At 38.3% G+C, this 13,013-nt stretch overlaps 2 protein-coding genes across 2 annotated transcripts in view; one reads left to right on the forward strand and one right to left on the reverse strand.

Annotated features, from left to right (window-relative positions):
* RPGRIP1 (RPGR interacting protein 1) overlaps positions 1 to 13,013 on the reverse strand; it is a 54,454-nt gene that overhangs the window by 14,545 nt on the left and 26,896 nt on the right. Inside the window, exons 19-20 of the mRNA XM_045067423.1 lie at positions 11,055 to 11,193; positions 2,996 to 3,093 (exon numbers count right to left, since the gene is read on the reverse strand). Coding sequence (XP_044923358.1) covers positions 2,996 to 3,093; positions 11,055 to 11,193 — 237 coding nt within the window. The remainder of the gene's footprint in view (positions 1 to 2,995; positions 3,094 to 11,054; positions 11,194 to 13,013) is intronic.
* On the forward strand, positions 11,991 to 12,368 carry LOC101690105 (splicing factor 3B subunit 6-like). The gene has a single exon (XM_045067477.1). It carries the CDS (start codon positions 11,991 to 11,993, stop codon positions 12,366 to 12,368), a length of 378 nt encoding a protein of 125 aa, XP_044923412.1.

Raw genomic sequence — 13,013 nt, forward strand, 5'->3', positions numbered from 1 at the left:
AATCCCCAACATGAAAACTAGCATGTTTTCCAAAATGTGGGTTTTGACATTTATGGGTCAGTTAGGTGGGTTTCACTAGCATTTTTTTTTAAGTGAAAGAATAAGATAGGCTAGGATAGAATGAAATGGAATAGAACAGAAAACAGGGGAGTTCATGGCAAATGATAAAGGTAAGCCCTGTTTCTCAAAGCTTTTGTTTATATATGATTATACTGGGCACATGTAGAAATGTATTTCTTATAGTGACTGACATTTAAATAACATAAGAGCCACTCTTAAATCACATTGCCTAAGGTGGTTCCTGACAATCTGTTTAACTTTTATTTTTTAATTTTTAAAAAAGATTTTATTTCTTTATTTGAGATAGAGCATGTGAGCACACAGCAGGGGGTGAGGGGGTATAGGGGCAGAAGGAGAGGGAGAAGCCGGCTCCTCGCTGAGCAGGGAGACCAATGTGGGGCTCCATCCCAGGACCCCAAGATCACGACTTGAGCCAAAGCTCAGATGCTTAACCAACTGAGCCACCAAGGAAGGTGTCCCTCTAACTTTTAACATTTATGTATCGTTTATACACAGTAAAATACAAAACCTAAATGTACAGTTTTGACAAATATATGCAAGTGTGTAATCAACTCCCTAATCAAGATACAGAACCATCACACTAGAAAGTTCCCTAATCCCACTGTTGTAATTTTTTTTTTAATTTTAAAAAAGATTTTATTTATTTATTTTAGAGAAAGAGTGTGTGAGTAGGGGGGAGAGCAGAGGGAGAAGGAGAGAGAGAACCTCAGGCAGACTCTGCACTTAGCACAGAGCCCGGCGTGGGCTCAGTCGCACGACCCTGAGATCATGACTTGAGCTGAAACCAAGAGTCGGATGCTTAACCGACTGAGCCACCCAGGCACCCAAGTAAGCTCGGTTTTCATATTTAGTTTCTCAAATAGCATTCTTGGGTCCACAAGGTTTTTCCAGAAAGAGATCTTATTTAAGAGCCTCTAATTCTGAATAATATTTTAAATGTAATGTCTGAGTGTAGTTCAAAAACTTTCTGACCAGCTGACTGCTTTTCAGGTTCATCGGAGAGGTGGCTTGATTTAGAAACTTTGGCTGGAGATCAGCTCTTTTGCTAAGTATATCTATATCCTGGACACATTAATTAATCTTCCTCTCCTTCATGATCTCAAAGGTGTTATACTCCTGTTCCAACATCTCATGGCTCTGATCCATTTTATAAGCATTTCTCAAGATACTAATTATGTAATGGCTGAAGAAAGATACGAAAGATAAAAGTTCAGAAGAAAATAGACTTAAGTATTTGCTATCTTAATTGCTTAAGGCTACTGATTTTGAGTGGCTTCTCCCCACTCCAACATACTTTAGTTGCCTAAAAATCCTCAGTACAAGTTCCAACTTTCAAGAGTTTTCTGACCTCTACAAAAGCAGGAATGATTTCACTTTTCTGAATCCTCACAAACCTTAAGAGTTTCTATCACATAATCTAACCACTTGATTCTAGGTCACATTACACTTATATTGTTTCTAATGAAGTTCGTAATCCTCAATCAAATTTCAATCTTTCATTCAGCTACTCATTCAACAAATATTTATTGAGCACCTACAAACGTGTCAGGGAGCATTCCAGTGGATCAACAGAGAGATTGTTTCCTACCTCACTTGTAACCCCACAAGATTCTAATACAATGATTGTTAAATATATCTGTATATATTTAGTTAAATATCTATATCTCTCTATCTATCTATCTATGTGTGTGTGTGTGTGTGTGTGTGTGTGTGTGTGTGTGTGTATCCCCAGTTAGTTCCACAAGAGATCTGAGGCTGTAATGTTTAATACATAATTGCAATTTCAGGTTTTATTTTATTTTTGTTTTTGTAAAAGATTTTATTTATTTGACAGAGATCACAAGTAGGCAGAGAGGCAGGCAGAGGCGGGGGGTGGGGGGGACGGGGGGGCGGGAAGCAGGCTTCCCTGAGCAGAGAGCCTGATGTGGGGCTCGATCCCAAGACCCTGAGATCATGACCTGAGCTGAAGGCAGAGGCTTAACCCACTGAGCCACCCAGATGCCCCTTATTTTATTTTTAAAGAAAGATTTTATTTATTTATTTATTTATTTGTCTGCGTGTGTGTGCGCGCGCGCGTGCGAGAGAGAGAGAGAGAGAGCGAGAGCGAGTGCAAGAGCACAAGGAGGGGGCCGGAGGCAGACAGAGCAGAGGCAGAGAAAGAAGTAGACTCAAAGCAGAGACCCCAATGCAGGGCTCGACCCTAGAACCCTGGGATCATGACCTAAGCTGAAGACAGATGCTTCACCCACTGAACCACCCAGGTGCCCCAGCCAATTTCAGGTTTTAAAGATTAGGTCCAAAACTTCAGAAATGGAATGATCTTGCTGAGCTTTTCCACAAGTAATCCTTTCCTCTTTTCTAGCCTCTTCCTCTTCCTACCAAGGTAAACCTGCTCTCCTTGGGTGGATTGAGGAAATGGGCATCACTCAGGCTGGAGATGAATTGTAGCACACAGTGAAGGAGGCAGGCAAGGGATCCAAATAAAGGAGAATTATTGAAGCAAGTCCTCATTTATACCAAACCAAGATAGTGATCCTTTCATCAGAGACTGTATCAAGAGACTTCTATTCATTCACAATGTAAATTTAACTAAATAAATTTAATTTCCCATCAGGTTCATTAAAATTGCATCATTGGGGTGCCTGGATGGCTCAGTTGGTTATGTGTCTGCCTTCAGCTCAGGTCATGGTCCCGGGTCCTGGGATGGAGTCCCACGTGAGCTCCTTGCTCAGCAGGGAGCTTGCTTCTCCCTCTGCCTGCCTCTCCCCCTGCTTGTGCGCTCTGACAAATAAATAAATAAAATCTTTAAAAAATAAATAAATAAAATGAATTATTTTCACCTATGTGGCTGTTATGCACAATATCATTATTTACAACCTTGTCTCACACTTAATGATTACCCTGGTGTACTTACTGCCTTAGGACATTTCAGAGATACCGGTGTCACTATTTCATCACTATCTGTAGTTTGTGCTTCACTGACTTCAGAAGCCTGTTCACAGGATTCTTTATCTACAAGAGAAAAGGCTGCAGTTACAGAACTATTTCCAAGCACCCTATCTAGCCCTCTACCTACCTCTTCAATCTATTCTCTGGCCACTGGTTTTGAGTACCTGGGTTTTGGCTTCATTTACTGAGAATCAAATCCTCTTTTTCAAAGATTCACTTATTCAGAAGCTTCCCAAACAAGGAATTCACTTTTGGAAAGAAAGAAAAGAAGAAAAAAGAAAAAAGAGAGAGAGAGAGAAAGAAAGAAAGGGAGGGAGGGAGGCAGGGGAAGAGAAAAGACGAAAGGAAAAGAAAAAGAAAGAAAAGGAAGGAAGGAAGGGAGAGAGAGAGAAAGAAAGAGAGAGAGAGAGAAGGAAAGGATGAAGAAAAAAGGGAGAGAGAAAAGGAGAGAAGGAAGGAACAAAGGAAGGAAGGAAAGAAGGGAGAGAGAAAAAGAAAGGGAGAGAGGGAGGAAGAAAGGAAAGGAAAGGAAGGAAGGAAGGAAGGAAGGAAGGAAGAATGGAAGAAAGAAAGAGAAAGAAGGAAGAATGGCAGGAAAGAAAATAGAAAGTTGGTCCTTTCGTAGGGACTGGAGAAAATGACCAAGTCAAAAAAAAAAGCAGTGTAATCAGGGTATGGCAGATTGTATTTTCCAGACAGGCTCAAACAATACCTCCCGTCCCACATGCTCTCGTTATGTAACCCTAATATTCCTAATATTTTTTATTAAACATTTGAAATTCCCTTTTGTAGAATGACTTCCAGATCTTTTGCTCATGTTTCTATAGGGTTGTCTTTTTCTAATTGATTTGTAGGGGTTCTGTATATTTTTTGAATTTGAGCCTTTTGTTTGTTACACGTGTTGCAAAGATCATTTCCGTTCTGTAGCTTGCCTGCTTAATCTTTTGCTAAACAGAAATTCTTACTTTTAAAGTAGTCGACTTTGGGGTACCTGGGTGGCTCAGTCAGGTCATGATCCCCGGTCCTGGGATCAAGCCCCGCCTCCTGCTCCCTGCTCAGCAGGGAACCTGCTTCTCCCTCTCCCTCTGCACCTCCCCCGCCCCCCCATGCATGCACATTCGCACTCTAATAAGATCTTAAAAAAAAAACAAGTCAACTATCAATATTTTTTTTATGACTAGTACATTCTGTTTTTATTTTTCAAAGTAGTTGTACTGTTTTACATTCCATCGGTAATGTATGAGGTTTCAATTTTTTCACATCTTCACTAACACATGGTACAGTCAACCTCTGGAATATATCAGTTCTAGCTGGTGTGTACTGGTATCTCACTGCTATATTATTTTGCATTTTCCTCATAACTAATGCTGTTGAGCATCTTTTTGTATGTTTATTAGCCATTCAAGAATATTCTTAGTGAGGGGCGCCTGGGTGGCTCAGTCATTAAGCATCTGCCTTTGGCTCAGGACAGGATCCCAGGGTCCTGGGATTGAGCCCTGCCCCAGGCTCCCGGCTCTGCGGAAGCCTGCTTCTCCCTCTCCTGCTCCCCCAGCTTGTGTTCCCTCTCTCACTATCTCTTTCTGTCACATAAATAAATAAAATCCTAATAAATAAATAAATAATTTAAAAATCTTCAACAACAAATAAGAATGGGAGTTGGATTTTGTGATAGGCTTTTTTCTCTATTGAGATCATATTATTCTATTAATACAGAGTATTAAATCAATTTTCTCCTGTTAAACTAAATTTGCATTCCAGGAATAAATCTCAGTTGATCATGGTGAGCAAACCTTTTAATATTTTTATATTTTGTTGGATTGGTTTGCTAATATTTCATTTAGGATACTGCCTCTATGTTCATATTGAATAGTGGTCTATAGTTGTCTTTTCTTTTTATGTTTTAGGCTTGCTTTGGTATTAATACAATACCACTTTATAACCGATTTTATTAAGACAATACCACTTTATAACCAAATCGGTTAGAAAGTTTCCCTTGCTCTACTATTCTCAGAAAGAGACTATGAAGGATCAGCATTTTTTCTTCCTTAAATATTGATAGACTTCATCAGTGAAACATCTGGAACTGAACTTTTTTATTTGGGAAGATTTAAAATGACTAATTCTTGTCTGTACTTTTCATATGTCAACACGGATCTTCTATTTCTTCTTGAGTCAGTTCTAGTAACTTGTATCTTTCTAGTAACTTGTAAAGTTATTCATAATATCATTTTATTTTATTTATTTTTTTTTTAAAGATTTTATTTATTTATTTGACAGAGAGAAATCACAAGTAGGCAGGCAGAGAGGCAGGCAGAGAGAGAGGAAGGGAAGCAGGCCCCCTGCTGAGCAGAGAGCCCGATGTGGGACTCGATCTCAGGACCCTGAGATCATGACCTGAGCCGAAGGCAGCGGCTTGACCCACTGAGCCACCCAGGCGTCCCCATAATATCATTTTATAATCCATTTATTGCAGAGTCTATAGTGGCTTCACATTGATTCCAGATTTTGCTCATGTGTCTTTGCTCTTTTTTTCTTGATCAGCAATATCAATTAATTGCTTCTCAGCTCAAAATAAAAACTACATCACCTGCTCTGCAATGATAGAGTTGGACCCTATAAATTTTTCTTCTTTGCCAGCTGGCACCATGTTACATTTTGTCAGTAGACAGCACAAAAGAAACACTGGAGGAGGAAAATGTTTCTCTTCCTGGTTCCAGTACACAAGCAGAGTCCTGCAGAAGAGGACTTTGCTCCTACAACAGGCTTCTGTAACTTAGTGCCTTCAGCAGCTCAACAGTTTCCTGCAGAACACATTCCTAGTAGCACCTGGTTTCTGCACCAACCAGTTCTAGCAGTTTCCAGGGGCCTGCAGTACATGGGACCTCCCTGTGAGCAGTTCTCCTGGTATAACCTTCCCTCCCCCATAATCCTCCAGCCAAAGTAGCTTTGCAGTGAAATGCCACTGGCACGGAACCTCTTTGAGAATGGTTTACTTGCAGTGTTCCAGACGTCAACTTCACAGTTTCTTGGGAGTTCTGATGTACACGCAGAGCACACTTCTGTGCCATTCAATAAAATATGACTTCACTCCCTCCAGAGAAGTCTGGATTTCAGCTCTGAAAGGAGTTGTCTCCCAGACCTATCTCTTCTTTAGGTATTCTGTCTCAGCTCTGGGGATTAATGGATGCTCTTTAAATCTGCTCTTCTTGTATTTTTTAGAGTTCTTTTTACTTCTTATTAGTCAATCGTCACCCACCTCCACCCAGTTCAATCTCCTGTTATAGTCAATAACTCTTTAAACTTCTATTCAAATTACTAAGCAATTTCTTGTTGGATCTTAATTAGTATAATTATTCTAGAAAAAAGCTTATGAAATTTTTGTTGTTGTTTTCCTTTCTTTTTAAGGCTTTCAAATTTGTTGATCTTTTCAAACTAAGTTGGCTTCATTGATTTTCTCTATTCCTTTTATGTTTCATTGATTTCTCCTCTTTTCTTTATCATTTCTTTCTTTGGGTTTGATTTTTCTTACAGAGGTTGTCACTGCAGATTATCACCTCATAGTAAACTGTGGCAAGAAGCTCTCTTCAGTTTTGGTCATCAACTGGAGGCTGCCATACCTGTTCTTTTGTTATTATTATTATTATCATTAACATATAATGTATAATTTGTTTCAGGGGTACAAGTCTGTGAATCATCAGTCTTATACAATACACAGCACTCACCACAATACATACCCTCCCCAGTGTCCATCCCCCAGCAATCCCATCCCTCCCACCCACCTCCACTCAAACAACCCCCAGTTTGTTTCCTAAGATTAAGAGTCTCTTATGCTTTGTCTCCCTCTCTGGTTTCTTCTTTTTTCATTTTTTTCCTCTCTTCCCCTATGATCCTCTGCCTTGTTTCTCAAATTCCACATATCAGTGAGATCATATGATAATCGTCTTTCTCTGATTGACTTATTACACCTAGCATAATACTCTCTAGTTCTATCCATGTCATTGCAAATGGTTAGATTTCATTGTTGATGGCTGCATAATATTCCTATCTATATATCTACATGTAGATATATATAACATATCTTCTTTATTCATTCATCTGTTGATGGACACCTGGGTTCTTTCCATATTTTAAGCCCCACAAGCTGATATTTTTGCTTTATACAGTCATTTAAGCTAACCCATATTCTTGGCTTTTCATTCCTTGTTGCATCTTTGTGTTTCTTCCTGGGATAACTTTTCTTCAGCCTAAAGAAGAACCTTAAAATGTAGCTTGGAAGCAAACTCTCCCTTTTGGTTTGTCATTAAATGTCTATTCTGTTTTCATTCTGGAAGAATATTTTCGTCATGTAAAGAATTCTTTGTTGGCAGTTAATTACTTTCTTTTGGCATACTGAAGGCATCTTGCCACTGATTTATGGCCATAGTTTCAACTATTGACAACTCGGTTATCCATCTTACCAAGGGACCCATGGCTATCTTCTTTTATTTATTTTTTATTTAAAAAAATTTTTTTAAAGTAGGCTCCACACCCAGCAAGGAGGTGAAGCCCAACACAGGGCTTGAACTTATGACCCTGAGATCAAGACCTGAGCTAAGATCAAGAGTTGGACAGTGGAGTGTCTGGGTGGCTCAGTTGGTTAAGTGGTTGCCTTCAGCTCAGGTCATGATCCCAGTGTCCTGGGATTAAGTCCCACATCAGGCTCCATGCTTGGCAGGGAGCCTGCTTCTCCCTCTGCCTGCTGCTCCTCCTGCTTGTACTCTCATGTGCTCTTTCTCTAGCAAATAAATAAATAAAATCTTTTTAAAAAGGAGATAGAGTTCAACACTTAACTGACTGAGCCACCCAAGTGCCCCTGTTGTTTTCTTTTAGCTGGATGCTGTTAACATTTTCTATTTGATTATTTATTTATTTATTTATTTGACAGAGAGAGATCATAAGTAGGCAGAGAGGCAGGAAGAGAGGCAGGCAGAGAGAGAGGAGGAAGCAGGCTCCCCGCCGAGCAGAGAGCCCGATGTGGGACTCGATCCCAGGACCCTGAGGTCATGACCTGAGCCGAAGGCAGTGGCTTCACCCACTGAGCCACCCAGGCGCCCTTCTATTTGATTTTACTTTCTGCATTTTGACTCTGATATGTTTAGATCTGAATTTTTTTAATTTAAATTTCAGTATTTTACTAATTCCTACACACAACATGGGGCTTGAACCCATAACTCAGGTCAAGAAGGACATGCTCCACCAATTGAGCCAGCCATATTGTATGCACCCCATATCTGTATTTTTTTTAAAAACTTATCTTACTTTCATTGAATTTCATTTCACTGAACCTTAATATCTTCTGTTAGTTCTAGAAAAATCTAAGTCATTATTACTTTAAATATTGCCTCTGCCCCCTTCTTTCTCTTCTACATTTAATTAAATATAGTTTAGACCTCTTCATTTTACCCTTTATGCTGTCTTCTCCTCTTTTGTATTTTCCACCTTGTTGTCTCTCCTTGCTTTATTCAGAATATTTTTAACAATTCTCACTTCAGTTGTATCTAATCTGTTTCTGACACATCTATTCCTCTGATAAATTTCTGTATTGAACAGTTCTATAATTTCTTTTTTTAAAAGAATTTATTTATTTATTTGACAGAGAGAGTGAATATGAGCCAGGGGGAGAGGCAGATGGAGAGGGAGAAGTGGACTTCCCAGTCAGCAGGGAGCCCAATGTGGGGCCTGATCCAGGAACCCTGTGATCATGACCTGAGCTGAAGGCAGCTGCTCAACCTACTGAACCACCCAGGCTTCCCAGTTCTATAATTTCTACTGATTCACTTACAATTTTGCAACATATTTTTGTAAAGTCTTTGTGATTTGGGCAAAAAGATCATAAATGAATGCCAAAATTATCAAGTGAAATTTGATGAGGAAGAAGATATTAATATAGTCTCAAAATATCTTCTCATAGATTACTTAATAATTACAGAGGTAAAAATGACAACTTTTGAAAAAAGCTGGCAGATGATTTCTTTACCAAGTGATAAAAGTTAGTATCACCAATAATGGGACAAACTGACACCATGTACCTGCCAATATGATAGAATGAGGAGAACACAATATCACTTTTGTGGTATTCCTATATAGAAAAATTCATAACCTGAACCTAATTACAAAGAAACATCAGAGAAATCCAAATTGAGGAACATTCTACAGAACAGCTCACCTATACTCTTCAAAAATGTCATTTGTCAGGAAAGATGAAGATGAGGAACTGTTCTAGATTAAAGGAAACTGAAGAGACATAACCAAATGCAATGTATGACCCTGGGTTAGATAAGGGGGGAAAAGACTGGTAATAATGGACATTGTTGGTACAACCAGCAAATTCTGAGAATGGACTGGACATCAGGTAATATGTATCTATGATAAATTTGCAAACTTGATAACTTGAATGTGGTCATATAATTTCCTTTTCCTGGGGTGCTTGGGTGGCTCAGTGGGTTAAGCCTCTGCCTTTGCCTCAGGTCATAATCTCAGGGTCCTGGGATTGAGCCCCGCATCTGGCTCTCTGCTCAGCGGTGAGCCTGCTTCCCCCTCTCTCTGCCTGCCTCTCTGCCTACTTGTGATCTCTCTCTCTCTGTCAAATAAATAAATAAAATCTTTAAAAAAATAATTTCCTTTTCTTTGCTGAAATATGCAGTAATGGGAGGTGAGATGTACAACTTATTCTCCAATGCTTAAAAGATAAAGCGGAAAGTGGGAAAAATGCTAGAAGTTTGTGAATTTGTAAGTATATGAATTTTTCTGTCCTAGTCATGCAGCTCTTACATAAGTTTGAAATTCTTTAAAGACAGAGTTTTTTTAAAAAACTTATGATCTCAATTTTTTTTCATAGCTCCAGTTCTTTGTTGACATTTTAAAGTTCAGCTTTTATCTCCATGAAGCTAGCAAGCACTGTCTGATAATTCTAGTATCTGAAGTCCTGGTGGGCACTGGGTCAGCCCTTGTCTCTCTAGCCCTGCAAGTGCCCAGAGCACACTGATACCTCTCAGAACATAAGAGACTCAGCATGGTGCTGACTTCTGAGTCCTAGACCAAAGTGGGCAATTCTGCCCAAGGTAGACATCTTCCTATGCTGTGCAGACACCAGATTCAGACTACATCCTGTTTCTCCACCCCAAAAGTCCACCAAAAGCATGGTTCTGTCTCTCCACTACTTCTTTGAGACTGGAAATGTCTCAGAGCTGAAGCAGTACCAGCTCACTTGTCTGAGCCTCGGTCATCTTCCTGATTGAGCTAGGTAATTCTTCCCTCTTTTATGGACTATTTAATGCCTTTAAGAAATGTTAAGATCTTTAAAAAATATATTAACTTCACCTTTTTGGTTGTCATCAATGCAGGAGTTGGTCTGAATTATTATTTTGCCCATACTATAACCTGAAACCATGTCTACTTTTCACTGTAACACAAAAAAGCTTTGGCTTAATTAAAAAAATTTGGATCAACATCACAAATAAGCCAACCACACTCTTTTTCCTATTTCTTTGTAATATAACACACAAGAAATACTTGCTAGGTAACTAAACTGGCAAGTTAACTAACTTGAAATATACAGAAAGCTACTTTGAGAATTCCAGACTTGGTTGGCCTAACCCACACACTTGTAATGTAAAACTAAGCCTAGGGGGCACCTGGGTGGCTCAGTGGGTTAAGCCACTGCCTTCGGCTCGGGTCATGATCTCGGGGTCCTGGGATCGAGTCCCGCATCGGGCTCTCTGCTCAGCGGGGGGCCTGTGCTTCCCTTCCTCTCTCTCTGCCTGCCTCTCTGCCTACCTGTGATCTCTCTCTGTCAAATAAATAAATAAAATCTTAAAAAAAAAAAACCAGAACAGATTTATAAAAAAAAAAAAAAACTAAGTCTAGGATCTTCAGTACTCATTTTCCATGAAAAGTTTATCAATGCAAGATGAAAATAATTAATAATTGTCTTGAGAAAATAATCTAGTGATTAAACAGGAAATTAGATTTTAAAAAGACAATACCATTTATAGGAATTAGGGCTTCTTTCTGCAGCACTGCTGAGTGGGATGATGTCATTTCCTCTTCCTTTTGCTGATTTTTTAAACCATCATCTCTGGAGCTCTTAAGCCCTGAGAACTTCCATTCAGTGTAGTTCACCTGCTTTAGAATAAAGACAACAAATATAATTACAGTTGGCCCTTGAACAACATGGAGGTTAAGGGCACCAAAAATCTGTATATAACTTCTGGCCCCCATTCTAAACTGAACTACTAATAATTGACTGTTGACCAGAAACCTTACCAATAATATAAATAGTTGATTAATGCATTCTGTATGTTATATGTATTATATACTATATTCTTACAACAAAGGAAGATAGAGAAAAATGTTATTAAGAAAATCATAAGGATTATCAGGAATAGCCAAACTATGGAAAGAGCTGACTGATGAATGGATAAAGATGTGGTTTATATATACAATGGAGTATCACTCAGAGATTAAAAGAAATAAATCTTGCCATCTGCCACAATGTAGATGGAGCTGGAGTGTATTATATTAAGTGAAGTCAGTCAGTTAGAGAAAGACAAATACCATATGATTTCACTCATATGTGGAATTTAAGAAACAAAAAGATGAACGTATGGGAAGGGAAAGAAAGAGAGGGAAAGACACCACAAGAGACTCTTAACAATAGAGAACAAATAAAAGAGAAACAATAAGGGTTGATGGAGAGAGGAAGATGGGTGATGGGTATTAAGTCCACTTGTGGCAATGAGTACTGGGTGTTACATGTAAGTGATAAATCACCAAATTCTACTCCTGAAACCAAAATTACATGGATGTTAACTAACTAGAGTTTAAATTAAAATTTGGGAAAAAAAAAAGAGTAGAGAGAGATCCAGAGGTGTCCAGAGGAATGCTAGTGTTTGCTGCGGCAACCAAATCAGCCCACCAAGATGGCAATGCAAGCAGCGAAGGGGGGGAACATTCGACTTCCACTTGAAGTAAACTGGGTTTTATATATAAGAAATTCACCATACAAAATCACAGCTAAAGAAATATATGACATATATGGGAAATATGGTCCTATTCATCAAACCCAAGTGGGAAACACACCCAAAACTAGAGGGACAGCTTATGTGATCTATGGAGGTATGTTTGATGCCAAGAATGCATGTGATAACCCTTCAGGATTCAATGTTTATAACAGATACCTGGTGGTTTTGTACTATAATGCCAACAGGACATTTCAGAAGATGAACACAAAAAAGAAGGAAGAGCAGCTGAAGATTCTCAAGGAGAAATATGGTATCAACACAGATCAACCAAAATAAACATTTTCTGCATTTTCATTTTAGACCAAATGACCATCTTCACCCTTTTCCTATTTTTAATTAAAGCTGAATGTTGTAATTTCTTATTTGAGATTCAAAAGGACCTGCTTGAAACTTTGATGTGTGTTAGAATATGTTATGGGAATAAACTTGTAACTTATAAAAAAAATTGGGAAAAAAGTCATAAGGAAGTGAAATACATTCATAATACTGTATTTATTGAAAAAAACCCTCATGTATAAGTGGATCTATGTAGCTCAAATCCATGTTGTTCAAGGGTCAACTGTATATATATATTGTATAATTATAATCATTTCATAAAATAATTATATATAAATGTAATTATGCAACCAATACAGTATACATTATAATATATAATAATTTTATTTAATCATAAAATACATATTTACAATCTCATATACTTTTAAGTGTTACATAGTAACTTTACTCCAGTTTCCTATGAAGAAAAGACAGTATCAGGCATATAGTAGTTGTTCAATAACTACTTGCTCTTTAACTTACTTTGACTATAGTTGAGGTAGACTGGTAAAATTCTCAGTATATATTGCAGAGTCCATAAGCTGTTAAACTAAATTACACTGAAATGAATAGTTCAGAATTTAATTAAGCTATTTGTGTTTGAGG

The sequence above is a fragment of the Mustela putorius genome, unplaced genomic scaffold (genome assembly GCF_011764305.1).
Source record: "Mustela putorius furo isolate JIRA1106 unplaced genomic scaffold, ASM1176430v1.1 tig00003896_pilon_pilon_pilon, whole genome shotgun sequence".
NCBI classification, from domain to species: domain Eukaryota; kingdom Metazoa; phylum Chordata; class Mammalia; order Carnivora; family Mustelidae; genus Mustela; species Mustela putorius.